This window comes from Cricetulus griseus, chromosome 6, assembly GCF_003668045.3.
Source record: "Cricetulus griseus strain 17A/GY chromosome 6, alternate assembly CriGri-PICRH-1.0, whole genome shotgun sequence".
In the NCBI taxonomy this organism is placed as follows: domain Eukaryota; kingdom Metazoa; phylum Chordata; class Mammalia; order Rodentia; family Cricetidae; genus Cricetulus; species Cricetulus griseus.
The window spans coordinates 6,363,489-6,377,575 of NC_048599.1; the positions used below are offsets into that span (position 1 = coordinate 6,363,489).

Sequence of the window (14,087 nt, forward strand, 5' to 3'; positions counted from 1 at the left end):
ACATTGATTGTATTGGACTCCCTGCCTGTATCATTCCTGTATCATGAGAGAAAAACAAACAAACAAACAAACAAACAAAAAAACAAAAAAAACCCACAAACCCCATCTCAAAGCTATCAAGTTCTTGTTTGGTCAGTCACCATAGGGAGGTCTCTTCTGCAGCCAAATGCAACCTTGACTCAAATGCTGAGCCTAGTGATGGAGTAATAGTCAACCAGAGACCATCACTCAAGTTAGCATGAATACAATGATGGACTAACAGTCAACCAGAGACCATCATTCAAGTTAGCACGAATACAATGATGGACTAACAGTCAACCAGAGACCATCACTCAAGTTAGCACTAATACAATGATGGACTAACAGTCAACCAGAGACCATCACTCAAGTTAGCATGAATAATGAAAACCCAGAGACAGATATTGGAGTTAAAGCTGAAGAGAAAAGCAAAGCGGCCAGCCACTAGAGAGTTCTCTCCTCTACCAATGCTCAGACCAACAGGGCGATCATGTCTTCAAATTTTATCTCCCAACTGCACTGCTCCTCAGGCTCACTGAGACTGCATTGAGCTCCTGCCTTATACTCCTCTCTAGTGCTGGGATTAAAGGTGTACACAACCACCACCCAGCTTCTATGGCTAACTAGTGTGGCTGCTGTGATTAAAGGTGTGTGCCACCACTGTCTGGCCTCTATGGCTGTGGCTAGCTTTGCATTCTGATCTTCAGGTAAGCTTTATTAGATCATAAACAAAATATCACCACACTCAAGATTGTGAATTCCAGAAGAGACATCTTTTACTCATCCAGGCGCCATGGATGATGGGTAGGATGGTAAGGGCTGTGTTTTGGCATGGAGTTTGGTTTATTACCAATCATGCTTGTGTGTCCATGTGTTAGAGTGTGGTCACACATGCATGCGGGTCAGAAGAAAGCCTTAGATGTCAGTTGTTGCCTTCCACCTCAATGGACACAGGATTTCACACACTGCTTTACTGTGTGTGGCAGGACAGCTGGCTGGAGAGCCTCTGGGGACTATCCTGTCTCCAGGATATTGCTAAAGCACTCTTATTGCTGCAAGAGTGCTGAGATGTAGACCCTACACTACTACATACGCTTTCATATGGGTTCTGGGGATTCAAACTCAAGATTTCATGCTTGCGTGGCAAGCACTTTACCCACTGAGCTATCTCTTGGGCCCTGGGATAGATTTTATCATCCGATTTTCTCCCTTTGACTTAGTAAGTAGCTGGGTAACCAGACAAGGAGCTGGAAAAAGCCGTCTAGGTCTCTGTGTGTAACCCCCCCCCCCCGTTTTTTTGTCAACTTGACATAAGCTAGAGTCATTTGGGAAGATGGACTCTCGATTGAGAAAATAAGCGCCTTTGTAGGACTGGTCTATAGGCAAACCTGTCCAGTATCAATTTGATTAGTGATTGATGTGGGAGGGCCCAGTTCACTGTGGGTGGTGCCACCCCCTAGGCAGGTAGTCCTGGGTTCTATAAGAAAGCAGGTTGAGCAAGCCATGAGGAGCAAGCCAGTGAGCAACTCCCCTCTGTGACCTCTGCATCAGCTGCTGCCTCCAGATTCCTGTCCTGTTTGAGTTCCTGCCAGGACTTGCTTCAGTGAACAGTGATGTGTAATGGCAAGGAAAACAAACCCTTCCAAACACAAGTTGCTTTTGGTCGTGGTGTTTTATCACAGCAATCGAAACCCTAACCAAAATGCCAAGCTTTTTTTGTTGTTGTTGTTTTGTTTTGTTTGTTGTTTTTCCTTTCTTTTCTGTGCGGCCACCAGGACTGTGGCCGTCTCTCTCCCTCTGTGCACACGTCACCTGTTACAGGCTTATGGGGGTTTAGGACGGAACTTTCCATGAACTTCTCAAGACAGCATGAAGCTTCCCTTCCCTGAACCCTTGCAGCTAGCCATGGCTGTGTGACCTGCTCAGACCAAAGGAAGGCACGGGGAGGTCCCTAGCACATCTGAGAGAGAACTCATTCCAAGTGAGAGAGGTAGTCCAGTCCCCCTCCTTCCCTTCAATGCCTAGAGCTCTGGCCTCCTCTTGTGACCTTAAGGTAAGAAGTTAGAGTATGATCAGGGAAGCTCTGAGGAGGGTGCCCTGCGGAGGTGGCGACTGCCAAGGAACTCCTGAGACCATGCTGGTGCCACACCCTCCCTCCTTTGGCTCTCTGAGAGCACCTGGGTCTGGTGGTGAAGACTTCGCTGCCTGGGGGCCCCTCAACCTTTCAGGCTGGAACCCCTAAACCTCAAGAATGTGACACTTTTTGTTGTTGTTCTGAGACTGGTTCTCATTGTACATCCTAGGCTACCTTGGAACGTGCTGTGTAGCAAACTTGTGGGCCATCTTCTTGCCCCAGCCTCTCAAAGTGCTGGGTTTACAGACTTGAGCCACCATACCTGGCACTGGTGAACGTGACTCTCGATGATGTCCCCTGCCAACTCCTAGGCCTTCCCTCTCCTTGTCCCCTACTTCAGTAAAAGGGTTCTTTGGCTTTAGAGTATTTATTGAGCACTGACTGTTTGCAGGATCATACTGAACACAGATGGTAAATGCAGCATGGCCTGGGGGCCCTCAGATCATGAATGACTCTGTATCCAGAGCTGCCAACTTACTGAAGGCCATGGACCCTCAGGAATAGGAGCATCTGGATTAGGTCACCAGAGCTGCCAGGAGGCCTCCCCGTTAGGGACATCACCCTGACCTGGGCTTTATCCAGCACATTTGAATCCCTGGGTTCTGCTCCAGCACCTCAAAACACCCCAAGTCATTTCTGATGCACAATACCCCTTCTCCCATGATTAAAGATACCCTTCAAGGGGGCTGGAGAAATGGCTCAGAGGTTAAGAGCACTGGTTGTTCTTCCAGAGGTCCTGAGTTCAATTCCCAGCAACCACATGGTGGCTCACAACCATCTGTAATGAGATCTGGTGCTCTCTTATGGCCTGTAAGCAGACATACAGGCAGAACACTGTACATATAATAAATAAATATTAAAAAAAATAAAGTCTTAAAAAAAAGATCCCCTTCAAGCCCGCTGCCTTTCTGGACACCATCGCTTCCTAATCTTGACTGATAGAAAGTTCTCTCTTGATGATGGACTGATTCATCATGGTAAAGGTGAAATATGTAACATGAAATTCATCAAGAAGGCCCAGGCAGGAGGAATGCCATGAACTGACGACAGGTTATGCAGCACGGTGAGATCCTGCTCAAACAAAGAACCCAAATCCAGAAACCCCGAAGGCTTCCGGTGGCAGCAGGAAGGCAGATACTGAGATACCTCTGAATTCCTGAACCTTCTCTTGCTGCGTGAGGCTCGCTCCTGAGCAGGGACTTGGGTGCCCACAGGGGCCCTGTTCACAGCATGTCTTCTAAGTGCTGTCCTGTTGTTTTATCTATAAAAACCCTGCCTGGGAGCCAGGCCTGCTCCCAGGCCAGCTTTATCTGCTCAGTTTGTTTACTGCTCCATTCCAAGACGAGGGTGTCTGAGGCCCAGATGCCTCCAACGTGCACCGAGCCTGGGGCGCAGGACGGCTGCCCTCTGTTGATCTCCTGCCTTCTTCAAAGATGAGAATAAAAGAACCAAATGTCTGGAAATTAAATTTTCTGCTTATAACAAGGCTTTTGAAGCCCCGAAAATCAGGCTTTTGTTTCTCTGCTCCCCCTCCTCTCCCCAGAAAATTCCCACATGGCATTTCGGAATCAAAGGATTTTACCCCATCAAAACAAAATCAAGGCCACAGTGCCAGAGACACTGAGGGCCACAGGGAGCCACTGACTTCCACCACTTCCACCGGGTGGAGTAGTAGGGCTCAAGCCTGAGACGCTGCTACCTCCTGTCCGTCCCCTGTGACAGCTCAGCAGCTACAGCAGGAAAGGCTCTGGTGTGACAAATCTTTGGTGTCTAGGGCCATGCCAGGTTCTGGCTCTGGGTGCTTGTGGATGGACAGGCAGATGAAGGCCCCCTGGGAGCATGCTGGGGCAAACTAGGCCCTGGAGGGGTCTGGCTACTTTGGTCAGGAGTAGCAGGTGAGGACCCAATAGAGCACTATGTGGACTCTGTTCCTGGGGAGGGAGTTGGCAGGGGTCTGTGCCGAGTTCTTTTGGCAGCAGGAAGTCATTCTTGACCAACTGTCTCGAGCCACCCTGATGATGGAGGCAGGAGAATGCGGACGGATGGAAGGGGCCCTGGGACAGGTCTGGTGCTCCACTGGGTGAGAAGATGAGAAGTTAGTCCATTAGCTCTTTTTTTGTTTTGTTTTGTTTTTCTTTCTTTCTTTTTTTTTTTTGTTTTTTCTTTTTTGAGACAGGGTTTCTCTGTATAGCTTTGGAGCCTATCCTGCCTGGCACTCGCTCTGGAGACCAGGCTGGCCTCGAACTCACAGAGATCCACCTGCCTCTGCCTCCCGAGTGCTGGCATTAAAGGCGTGCACCACCATGTTGGGTCTTATCACTCACCCCTGTTCCTCCTTTCTCTCCCCCAGCTAAAACATAAAGGTCATCGGATGTCTCTCTGCTGTTGCTGCTGCAGGAAATTAATAAATACACATCAGTGAGTCAGCGAATGAACAAGAATGCAGAGACGGTAGCTTATGGTTGCTCTGAGTGTGTGCTGTGTGAGTCCGGAGGTCATCACTCTCAAAGACGATTGTGATGACACTAGAGCATGCTGTGTAGGGTGCTCATCACCTCACACGCAGCCCTGGGCCCCTCTGTGACTCCAGCTGGCTCTTCACTGATCATGGCTGACCGGGACCCCATAGTTTTTCATGAAAGGAGTCAATCTGAGAAGTACACATAATTGTCATACTCAGAGCTGAGTCCTTTGCCACTTGGCCAGCTTGGATTGTGACTTGCATGTGACATGCTCTGGCCTGGTGGTCTCTGGCTGGAGAGACAAAGTATTGGTGGGGTCCATTTATAGCCCACCCAGCCCCGTCAGCATTTCACACAGTCACTTCACCAATCCCCAGTAGGTGGCGCTATCACAAAAACCGAGCTATGAAATGCCCGGGGTTTCAGTTAGGCTGGCTGGGTTCACAGTGGCTCTCTGCTCTCTCTGTGTGCAGTCTGCTTAAGTTTTCTTTGATCCTCAGTTTTCTCGTGGGTGGAGTATACAAACGGTGTCTGTCTGAAAAAGCGAGGAGGAGTTCAGAGGTGACGAGGGTCAACCCAGGCTGTGTTCCCTGGTTCCGTTTTCACGGTGGGCAGCGAAGTCTGTCTACAGAACTGCTGGGGTGAGCAGCCTCACACTCACAGCTGGGACAACCCAGGGCTGTGTCCCTGGGCACAGCTGCGAGACATGAGCTGGACAGGAGGAGTGGAGGGGGCCGCTGTTGCTGAGTGAGGGCTCATCTAGAATCTTCTGTCACTGGGTAGTCCTGTGATAAGGACTTGTCAGCTGAGCCCTGCAGAAGGAGGGGGACCAGAGGCATGTCTGTCATCACTTGGCAGGTGACTGAGCCTTGGCTCCAGATTCCGAGTCAGATGCCATTGCAGCCATAGTTCTCTCGAAAGCTTTTTCATTCATTGATTCATCAATGAGTACCATGTGCATTCCAGACACCGTTCTGACCCTCAGATATATGAACAGGCCAGAACAGAACTGACACCCATACCCTAAAATGCTCCATTTCTAAACGCGCGCGCGCGCGTGTGTGTGTGTGTGTGTGTGTGTGTGTATGTGTGTTTGGAGTCTCTCTGTGGGTCTGTGTACTTGAGTGCAGTCCCCTTGGAGGCCAGGAGAGGGAGTCGGAGCTCCTGGAGCTGGAGTTGGTGGCCGTTATGATCCACTCCACCTGGGAGCTGGGAACCAAACTGGAGTCCCCTGCAAGAGCAGAACTTGCTGTGACCACTTCCCCACCTCTTAAGACAGCCCCACCCTACATGCCCATGCTTTACCGGGGGAAGAAGACAATAGACAAGAAACTACATATTTTGGGTGCTGTAAAGTGTGAATGAGAAAAATTCCCACCTCCCCAAGCATGTCTTGATTTTAATTTGCTGAATCTGTCAGTTGTAAGCAATGGTTGGATTCGTGGCCATGGCGGGATCTACACCTGGTGCTGGCTCCGAGGCAGGGGCCGCACAGCTGAAGCACAGCTGTCAGCAGCAGGTAACTCCTGAACTCGAATGCTGGCATCACTGCTCAAGGACACACGCGTGCCTTTCTGCCTCACCTGGGGGATGGGAAAGCCAGCAATGCCATGCAAGGTTAGAGTTGGACACGGGGAGCTGTGCCCTTAATCTAGTTCTTAGAAGGCTTTGTATCCAGTTTAAGACCCTCCTGGAACCCCTAATCTCCCCATATTGGCTTTCTCTCATGAGTCAGGACTGAGGTAGTTAAATGGGGTTTTAGGGAGGATAACAAAAACCACAGAGTGAGAAGAGATCACACTGCTTCCGTGTGTGTGTGTGTGTGTGTGTGTGTGTGTGTGTGTGTGTGAGAGAGAGAGAGAGAGAGAGAGAGAGAGAGAGAGTGTCTCTGTGTGAGTGTGTGTGTGTGAGAGTGTGTGTGTGTGAGTGTGTGTGTGTGTGACAGTGTGTCTCTGTGTGTGAGTGTCTGTGTGTGTGTATGTGTGTGAGTGTGTGTGTGAGTGTATGAGAGTGTGTGTGTGTGTGTATGTGTGTGAGTGTGTGTGTGAGAGAGACAGAGAGAGAGAGAGAGAGAGAGAGAGAGAGAGAGAGAGAGTTAGGTCTATCATTCTTCATTGTATTTCCTTGACAGGGTCTCTCACTGAACCTGGAGCAACCCCAGCAACCCTCCCATGTGCATAGCGCTGGCTATCTGTGTGGGTGCTGGGATTCTAACTATGCTTCTCTTGCTTGTGCAGTAGCTAATTTTAACCCACTGACCCATCTCCCCAAGAGAGTCCTGTGTGGGGCGGTGACTGCACACCTGAGGGCATGCTCTAATCCCAGCTTGGCAATGGCACACAGAGAGTAAATAAATAAATAAATAAATAAATAAATAAATAAATACTATAGAACAACTTAAAACAACAATGTGCTTGTCAGCAAATAAGCACAAGAATTGTCATATGTGAACTTGGTACCTGTTTCCTTTAGACAGTAGAGCTGTTGGTGACTTGGCAGTCAAGTTCTTGGGCAGCATTGAGGTCCTGAGCTCATCCAGGCTCCTCCTCTCCTTACTGTATAAAGGCACCCGTCCCAACCTTGCACCTGAGGTCAATCAGCTTCCACCATGGACTGCTAGTAAGGGTGCAAGCATTCCTTGGGCCCAAGTGGGATCTATGCTGTTTCCTTGGCACTTGCTGTGGCACCTGGATACACTGTTTCTGCTTTAATGGAGGCAGAGAAGGCAGAACCCAAGATGCTGTGGGCACCAAGCCACAGTGATGGGCACTCCTATGGGCAAGGCTCCTGCCAGTCCTGGGAGATTATTAGTGGGCTATGTCCCTGTCCCACTGTGGGGCAAGTCCCTGTTCTGGGGTGCCCCAGTGTTTAAGGACTAGACAGCCTGCACTAGAGCTTCAATTGGCAGCTGTGGGCAGGTTCCTAGCAGCTGAGCTCTTCTGGTGTGTAGACTGAGGACAGCAACAGTGAACATGGTACAGGTGGTTGGGAGAGGCGGACGGTTAATTTAGAAAGCACTCCAGCCCTCACTGGCAGGCATGTGATTTTCAGTCTGCAGCTTTAAGTTGTCACTTAAGAGAGTGTTTGGTCCTTTGTGGAGAGTTCACAGACAGTAGTAGCAGTGCCAAGCTTGGGAATGGCATAGGGCAGAGTCTGGCTGCTTTCTGGCCAGCAGGAGAGATTTGCATTCTACCCACACACCAGCAGATCCCAGCACCCACCCACCCAGCCCCACCACCAGAAATGGTGCTTGTGGATGGAAGGACAGAACTAGGATGAAGAGCAGCTAGCAGTGTCTCTAAAATCGAGGCAGTATGCCTAGGCTAGCCCACAATGTAACTCGGGGTCCTCTTCTGCCACTGGTGGCTGGACCTTGGGCTGGTCTTTCTCAGCCTCTCGATTGTTTCATGTTGAGGTGGAAGTGTGAGACAATACTGTCTTAGCAGGTGCTACGGCCGCCCAGAGTGTCCTGTGGGTCAGAGGCTCTCTGTCACCTTCTGGAAGGAGAGGAAAGGGCTCCCTCTAAAGTGCAACCAAAGGCAGCTAATGTCCATTGCCACACTGGTCTCTCTCCAGAAGGAAAGACAGCCATGATGGTCAGAACAAAGTATTCACCCACCTGTCCCCCACATCCTGACGGCTCATCGCTTGCCAAACCCTGGAAACCATCCCAGCTCCTGTGTGTACGGTGGTGGTGCGGCCTGTCTGTTTTGGAACTGTGATAAGGTTTTTCACTCTCTTCCATCCCTTTTCTCTCTCTTCCTTTCTTTTTTTTTCTTCTTCCGTGTGTGTGTGTGTGTGTGTGTGTGTGTGTGTGTGTGTGATGGCATTTGTGTGTAAAAGCCAAAGGTCAACCTCAGGTATGTCCCTGAGGAGCTATCGACTTTGTTTCTGAGTCAGGGTTCCCAAGGGAACCACAAATGGGCCAGGTTGTCAGGCCCAGCGGTGAGCAGTGAGATCCCTCCTGTGGATGCTGGGGTTGTACTTTCCTGACTGAGTCATCTTCCTGGCCAGCTTTCCTTCTGTCTGGCAATAGGCTCTGTGTAGCCCAGCCTGGCCTGGATCTTGCAATCCTCCTGCCTCATGGTCCTCAGAACTGGGGTCTTTTGGTTACTGGACTGATGGGTGATAGCTATTGAGTTTCTTATTCCTGTTTAGGTTTGCAAAGAGCCAGCAGGAGGCATGGACACAGCAGGAGCTGCTGCTGCTGCAAAAGTTTGCCAGGAAGAAAGGCATAGCAGGTGTGCACAAGTAAGTTCCCCTGTGTGGGAGTGCTCTAGGCACACAGGAGTGTGTGTGAGTGTGTGTGTGTGTGTGTGTGTGTGTGTGTGAGAGAGAGAGAGAGAGAGAGAGAGAGAGAGAGAGAGAGAGAGGAGATTCGATGCAGATGGAAGGGTGAGGAGAGCTTGCTTTTGACCTTGGGTCTGAGATCTAGGTCACCGGGCCTTGACCAGGTTGGGTGGGGGCAGAGGGAACTGCCTTTACCTCCTAGCTGTGTAGGGCACCCCTAGGTTGGCTCAGCTCCCACTCCCCAGACAGCTGGAATGAGACTCCGCAGTTGAAGATGAGACCCATCTTGCTCCACAATGTATACAGCATTGGAATTTCTCTTTTATTGCCTTGGAGACATATGCTGTTGGGATCAAAATCACCCCTGCAGGGTGTGACCAGATGAAAACTCCATGCCCGGCCCTGGGAGGCTGGCTGGAGAGAGCAGCCTCCAGACACAATGACACCCCTCCACTCCAGGCCCAGGTGGCCCAGGTGTGGGGCAGCCTGGGGGATCACATTACACTGTGGAGCCTGTGCTGGGTGCCCTGACGGGGTGGGGGTGGGGCTGGTGTGGGTCAGGGCCTGGCTGCTCAGGAAGTCCCTGGGTGAGGGCTGGCCTGGGATGGGGGCTGGGAGACAATAAGAAGCTGGCAGGGGACCCGGATTCTTTAGCCTTAGCATTGGCTGGGCCTCCTTTCCTCTCCTGTCACACCATTGCTGTTTGCTTGTCTTGATCCTCCGTGCAGAACGCCATGGAAAGTTCTGTTCATTTCAAAGTGCCAGAAGCTTCCTCTAGGGGTGTTTGCCGTCTTAGCAGATGACAACTTACATTTACCAAGGATGTCCTCTGTAGCCCAGGCACCTGGCAGATCCCTTTGCATGTGGGGGCATCGTAAGTCCTCAAGCAACCTTGGGAGTCACAAGCTCCTAGTCCCCATTTTATAGACTGGGAAACTGAGTCAGGAGTTGGCCAGTTTCACTGTCCCTAAGCCCAGGCTGTCACTTCTTCCCCACACGGATGTCCCCAAGCATCCCCAAAGCCTTGCCTGAGATGGTCTGAGAGCTCCAGGTATGTTTCTGTCGTGCTTGTTAGCTCCATCATCCAGGAAGTTAGCTGGGGTCTGCTGAGGTCTTCGGGACTCCTCTGGGAGGAAGAGGAAACACAGAAGAGAGCCCTCCCCCTGCAGAGTTTGACTGACAGATAAAGCTGACTAGGGGGTGATGAGAGATCAGAGGGAATCTCATCTCCACTGCTGAGGAAGGAGAAAAGGTGGTCTCTGGGAGTTGGGGACCTAGGAGGGGCCTGGGGAAAGGGGCAGCCTTTCATGGTCCACCCCTGAGACATTGGCCTTCTGGGCACGTTGGGTCGATTACCATCCACCAAGGGGGACTTGGGGAGTGTTGTTCTTTTGTTTAAATTAGAAAGCGGGCTATGGAACACGAGCACTGAGAGATACATTAACCATAGGGTTTAATAAAGTGGGGGAGAGGGAGAGGGGGAGAGATGAGAAGAAACAAGAGAGAAGGGAGAAGAGAGTAAGAGAGCCCCCGAGGGGGGTCTGTCCTTTAAAGGGGTCCTTTACACCTGAGTGCAGACTACTACTCATGGAACCCTGGGCTGACCAGGGTACTGCCTGAGTGCATTCTGCCAGATAATAGGGGCGGGCCAGCATAATGCCTGAGTCCGTGAGCAGGCATCTGCTTTGTGTGTGTGGGAGGGGGTCCTCAGGGGAGAGCCCAGCGAGAGACACACTGGGATCCTTCCCTTGGGCCTTTTCTGGTAGAGGAGCCCAGAAGAATCCCTCACAAGAGTGTTTTCTGTGTGCAAATTGGTGGCACCCAGACCTGCTCCTCCCTCTGCAATGCCCTCCCCTTGCTTGCTAGGGAAAGGCTTCTGAAGATGGAGGCAAGGATTTGAACTAAGGGGCTCCCTGGAGCAGTACACCTTAACTTGGTGTCCTCCCCTGAAGCTCATGGGTCAGGTGTCCTCCTCTGCCCAAAGGCCAACCAGATGTCCCATCGCTACTCTCTTGAGTGCCTCCCCTGCCTGGCTTCTGTGCCAGGGCCCAAGAGAGAAGGAGACAAGTGCCCCTCTCCTGTTCCCAAACCTTACTGAGGTCCCTGTTGTTTCCAGGGGCCTAAGAAACAGCTTGTCATGGAGAGTACCATCCTGGCTTCCTCATTGTTGCTATGTCCTCCTGCCTGGCTCTATTATGTGGCATCCAGGCTGGCGACAGGGTATTCTGAAGTGCAAGTAGGGCCCTTTTGTTTATTCATTACCAAGAACTGTAACATGGTGACCAGAGGTCAGACACCAGCTCACAGCCGACATGGCCTTAGTTCACAAGGAGAAGCAGGTCCAGCAATGGGTCTCTCAGGGGTCTGCACTGGCCAGGGACCCCGTCTGGTGGCACCCACAGCCTGGGCTAAGACCTGCAGGCCTCTCTTGTCTAAAATCCCCATGGGGATGTTCCTCAGTTGCAGAAGGCTTTCTCATCAGACTGTCCCTTCTCACCCTAGAACTCTAAGAGGGGCTCCTACACAACGCCCTTCCCCAAACTCTGCCCTCCACTCTTCACCTCAGACTCCCCTGGTTCTCTCGGAGCCCACCTTTGGGAGAGCAGGGCAGCCTGGCCACCATCCCATAGACCCACTGCCATTCCGGGTGAAAACAGCTGAAAAACCTGAGGCCACAAGGAACAGCAAGCCACTGGAGGCCCAGAAGCAGTGTCTGGGGCCTTCCTTCCCTGCGCTTGGGTACAATGGCCGGCTGCCTGCTCCTCAGCCCTGTCTGGGCCTGGGGGTGGTGTCCAACAGTGAGCCACTAAGGGACTTGGGTCAGGATAAGATGCCCTTGGAAACACACCCCCTCACAAGAGGAGAGGGTGGGGCATTCTCTAGTCCCAAATTTCAAATTTTAGTTTATGCACTCAAGAGAGTTGTAACATCAGGGGTTCCCCCGGCTCGGGGTTCAAAATACTGGGGTAAAAAGCCTAGAGGCCAAATCTGAACGCTCAGGGTGCTAGACTTGGAGGGCGGGGCGGGTGTGTGTGTGTGTGTGTGTGTGTGTGTGTGTGTGTGTGTAAGACCATAGACTCTGTGTGTGTGTATGTGAGTGTTTGTGTATGTGTTTCGGGGAGTGACGTGTAGAAAATAAAATTAATGTCCGTAGTAGGGAAATAACCTTATCTCTACATTATCTCTGCCCGTCGTCCTGGAAGGTTCACAGAGGAAGTGGCACCTGAGGGGGGAGGGGCAGGGAAAGAACGTCCCCTGAGGAGGAATGGCCAGGGCAGCAGAGCTGGCAGCCGAGTGGGTGTGAAGAGGGGGCTCTGCATGACTGGAGCAAATGAAGTATTCCAGAAGGACGAGAGAAGAGCCAGGTCCAAGGGTGACCACCTCCGAGGAGCCTTCTCGGATTCCCGCGCTCCCTCCCTGGTACTTTCCGCCACAGCCCAAAGGTTCCCAAGTCTCACTTTGGCCACTTCCAAGTGCGAGTCCCGAGAGGGCAGGGCCGCCTCGGATTCCTCTCTCTGCACCCCTGCGGCGTCCGTCCAGGTACAGGACACATGGTGGGCACTCGGTAAATATTTGTAGAGCGCCCAGGGAGGAATGAATGAAGCCATTGGGCCAGGCGTGGGGAGGGCGGGGCCGGGCGCAGGTGGGAGGCCGCGGGAGCGGGAGGGGCGGGGAGGTCGGTCCTCCCGCTCCTCCTCCCCCTCCTCCCGGGCCCCAACGCGCACCACTCCGGGGCTCCCGAGGCGGCTGGAGGGCGATCCGTGGCGCGCAGGGCTGGAGTAGCGATCCGGGACCCCTATTCTGGGCGCGGGAAGTCGGGAGAGGGTCTGTCGCCGGTGCCCGCAGGCCTGGGCGCTACCCGAGCGAGAGGAGGGAGCGAGGGCTCGCCCGGCTCCCAGCCGCCTCCCCGGCACAAGCTCCCCGGACTCGAAGGTCTGCAGGCTGCTGCTCCTCCCACCCCGGCCCGCCTCCTCGCTCTTTCGCTAGCTCTCCCGAGCTGCTGTGCTAACACTGCGGTGCGTCCCGGCGAGTGCGGGCCGAGGGGCCCCGCGCCAGGGCTGAGCGGAGGACAGGGGGATCCCGGGCAGAGCGCAGCCGGCCGGGGAGTGGCCATGTGTGGCAAGGCCTCGGCGAAGCTCGTCTGCAGCAAGTGACCTCGCGTCGTGGACCGCTGCCCTGCCCCCTCTGCTGCCACCTGGGGCAGCGCGGGCACCGGTGCCCCGGATCGCGCGTAGAGCCGGCGCGATGCACGTGCGCTCGCTGCGCGCTGCGGCGCCACACAGCTTCGTGGCTCTCTGGGCGCCTCTGTTCTTACTGCGCTCCGCCCTAGCCGACTTCAGCCTGGACAACGAGGTGCACTCGAGCTTCATCCACCGGCGCCTCCGCAGCCAGGAGCGGCGGGAAATGCAGCGGGAGATCCTGTCCATCTTGGGCTTGCCCCATCGCCCGCGCCCGCACCTCCAGGGGAAGCATAACTCGGCGCCCATGTTCATGTTGGACCTGTACAACGCCATGGCGGTGGAGGAGAGTGGGCCCGACGGCCAGGGCTTCTCCTACCCCTACAAGGCCGTCTTCAGTACCCAGGGTCCCCCTTTAGCCAGCCTGCAGGACAGCCACTTCCTCACCGACGCCGACATGGTCATGAGCTTCGTCAACCTCGGTGAGTGGCGGTGGGAGGGGTATGCCTCAGAAGGGAGCAATTTGGGACAGGGAGAGAGAGGGTCTCTGCTTCCAGCCAGCGGGTCCACCTTCCCATTTGCAAAGTATCAGTGCCCGCCAGAGACTCCCGGACCGGGGTCTGTGCGTCCCCGGTGGGACTTGCCGGCTCAGCCGGTTCGTGGGAGCTACCCGGAGGGAAGGATCGGTTCTGAGTCTCTTTGCCGGCTCCGCCGCTGGTTGGGGAGGGCGGTGCGGGCCCGGCCGCGGCTCAGTTCAAAGCGCCCCGCTGGGTCATGTGAGCTGAACCGGCCACAGCGGCCCGCGCTACCTGGATTTAAAGGGCCCTTGTCGGCCAAGCTGCCTTCCCGCCCTTCTTTCGCTCCTCTGTGGCCAGTCTGGCTCTGGCATCGCGAGCATCCCTTCCCCTTCCCCGCTTTAGCCAGCCCTACCTGTCCCCTTGCGGTGCGCCTGTCTCGGCGCGCGCCCGGAGTGCCTTGGGGCTCCTCTCTCAGTCGCCGGGCCCC

At 53.6% G+C, this 14,087-nt stretch overlaps 1 protein-coding gene across 1 annotated transcript in view; it reads left to right on the forward strand.

Annotated features, from left to right (window-relative positions):
* Positions 1-13,149: 13,149 nt before the first annotated feature.
* Positions 13,150-14,087, forward strand: part of Bmp7 (bone morphogenetic protein 7) — a 79,378-nt gene continuing 78,440 nt past the window's right edge. The window contains exon 1 of the mRNA XM_027423260.2: positions 13,150-13,564. Within this exon, the coding sequence (XP_027279061.1) occupies positions 13,150-13,564 (415 nt within the window). The remainder of the gene's footprint in view (positions 13,565-14,087) is intronic.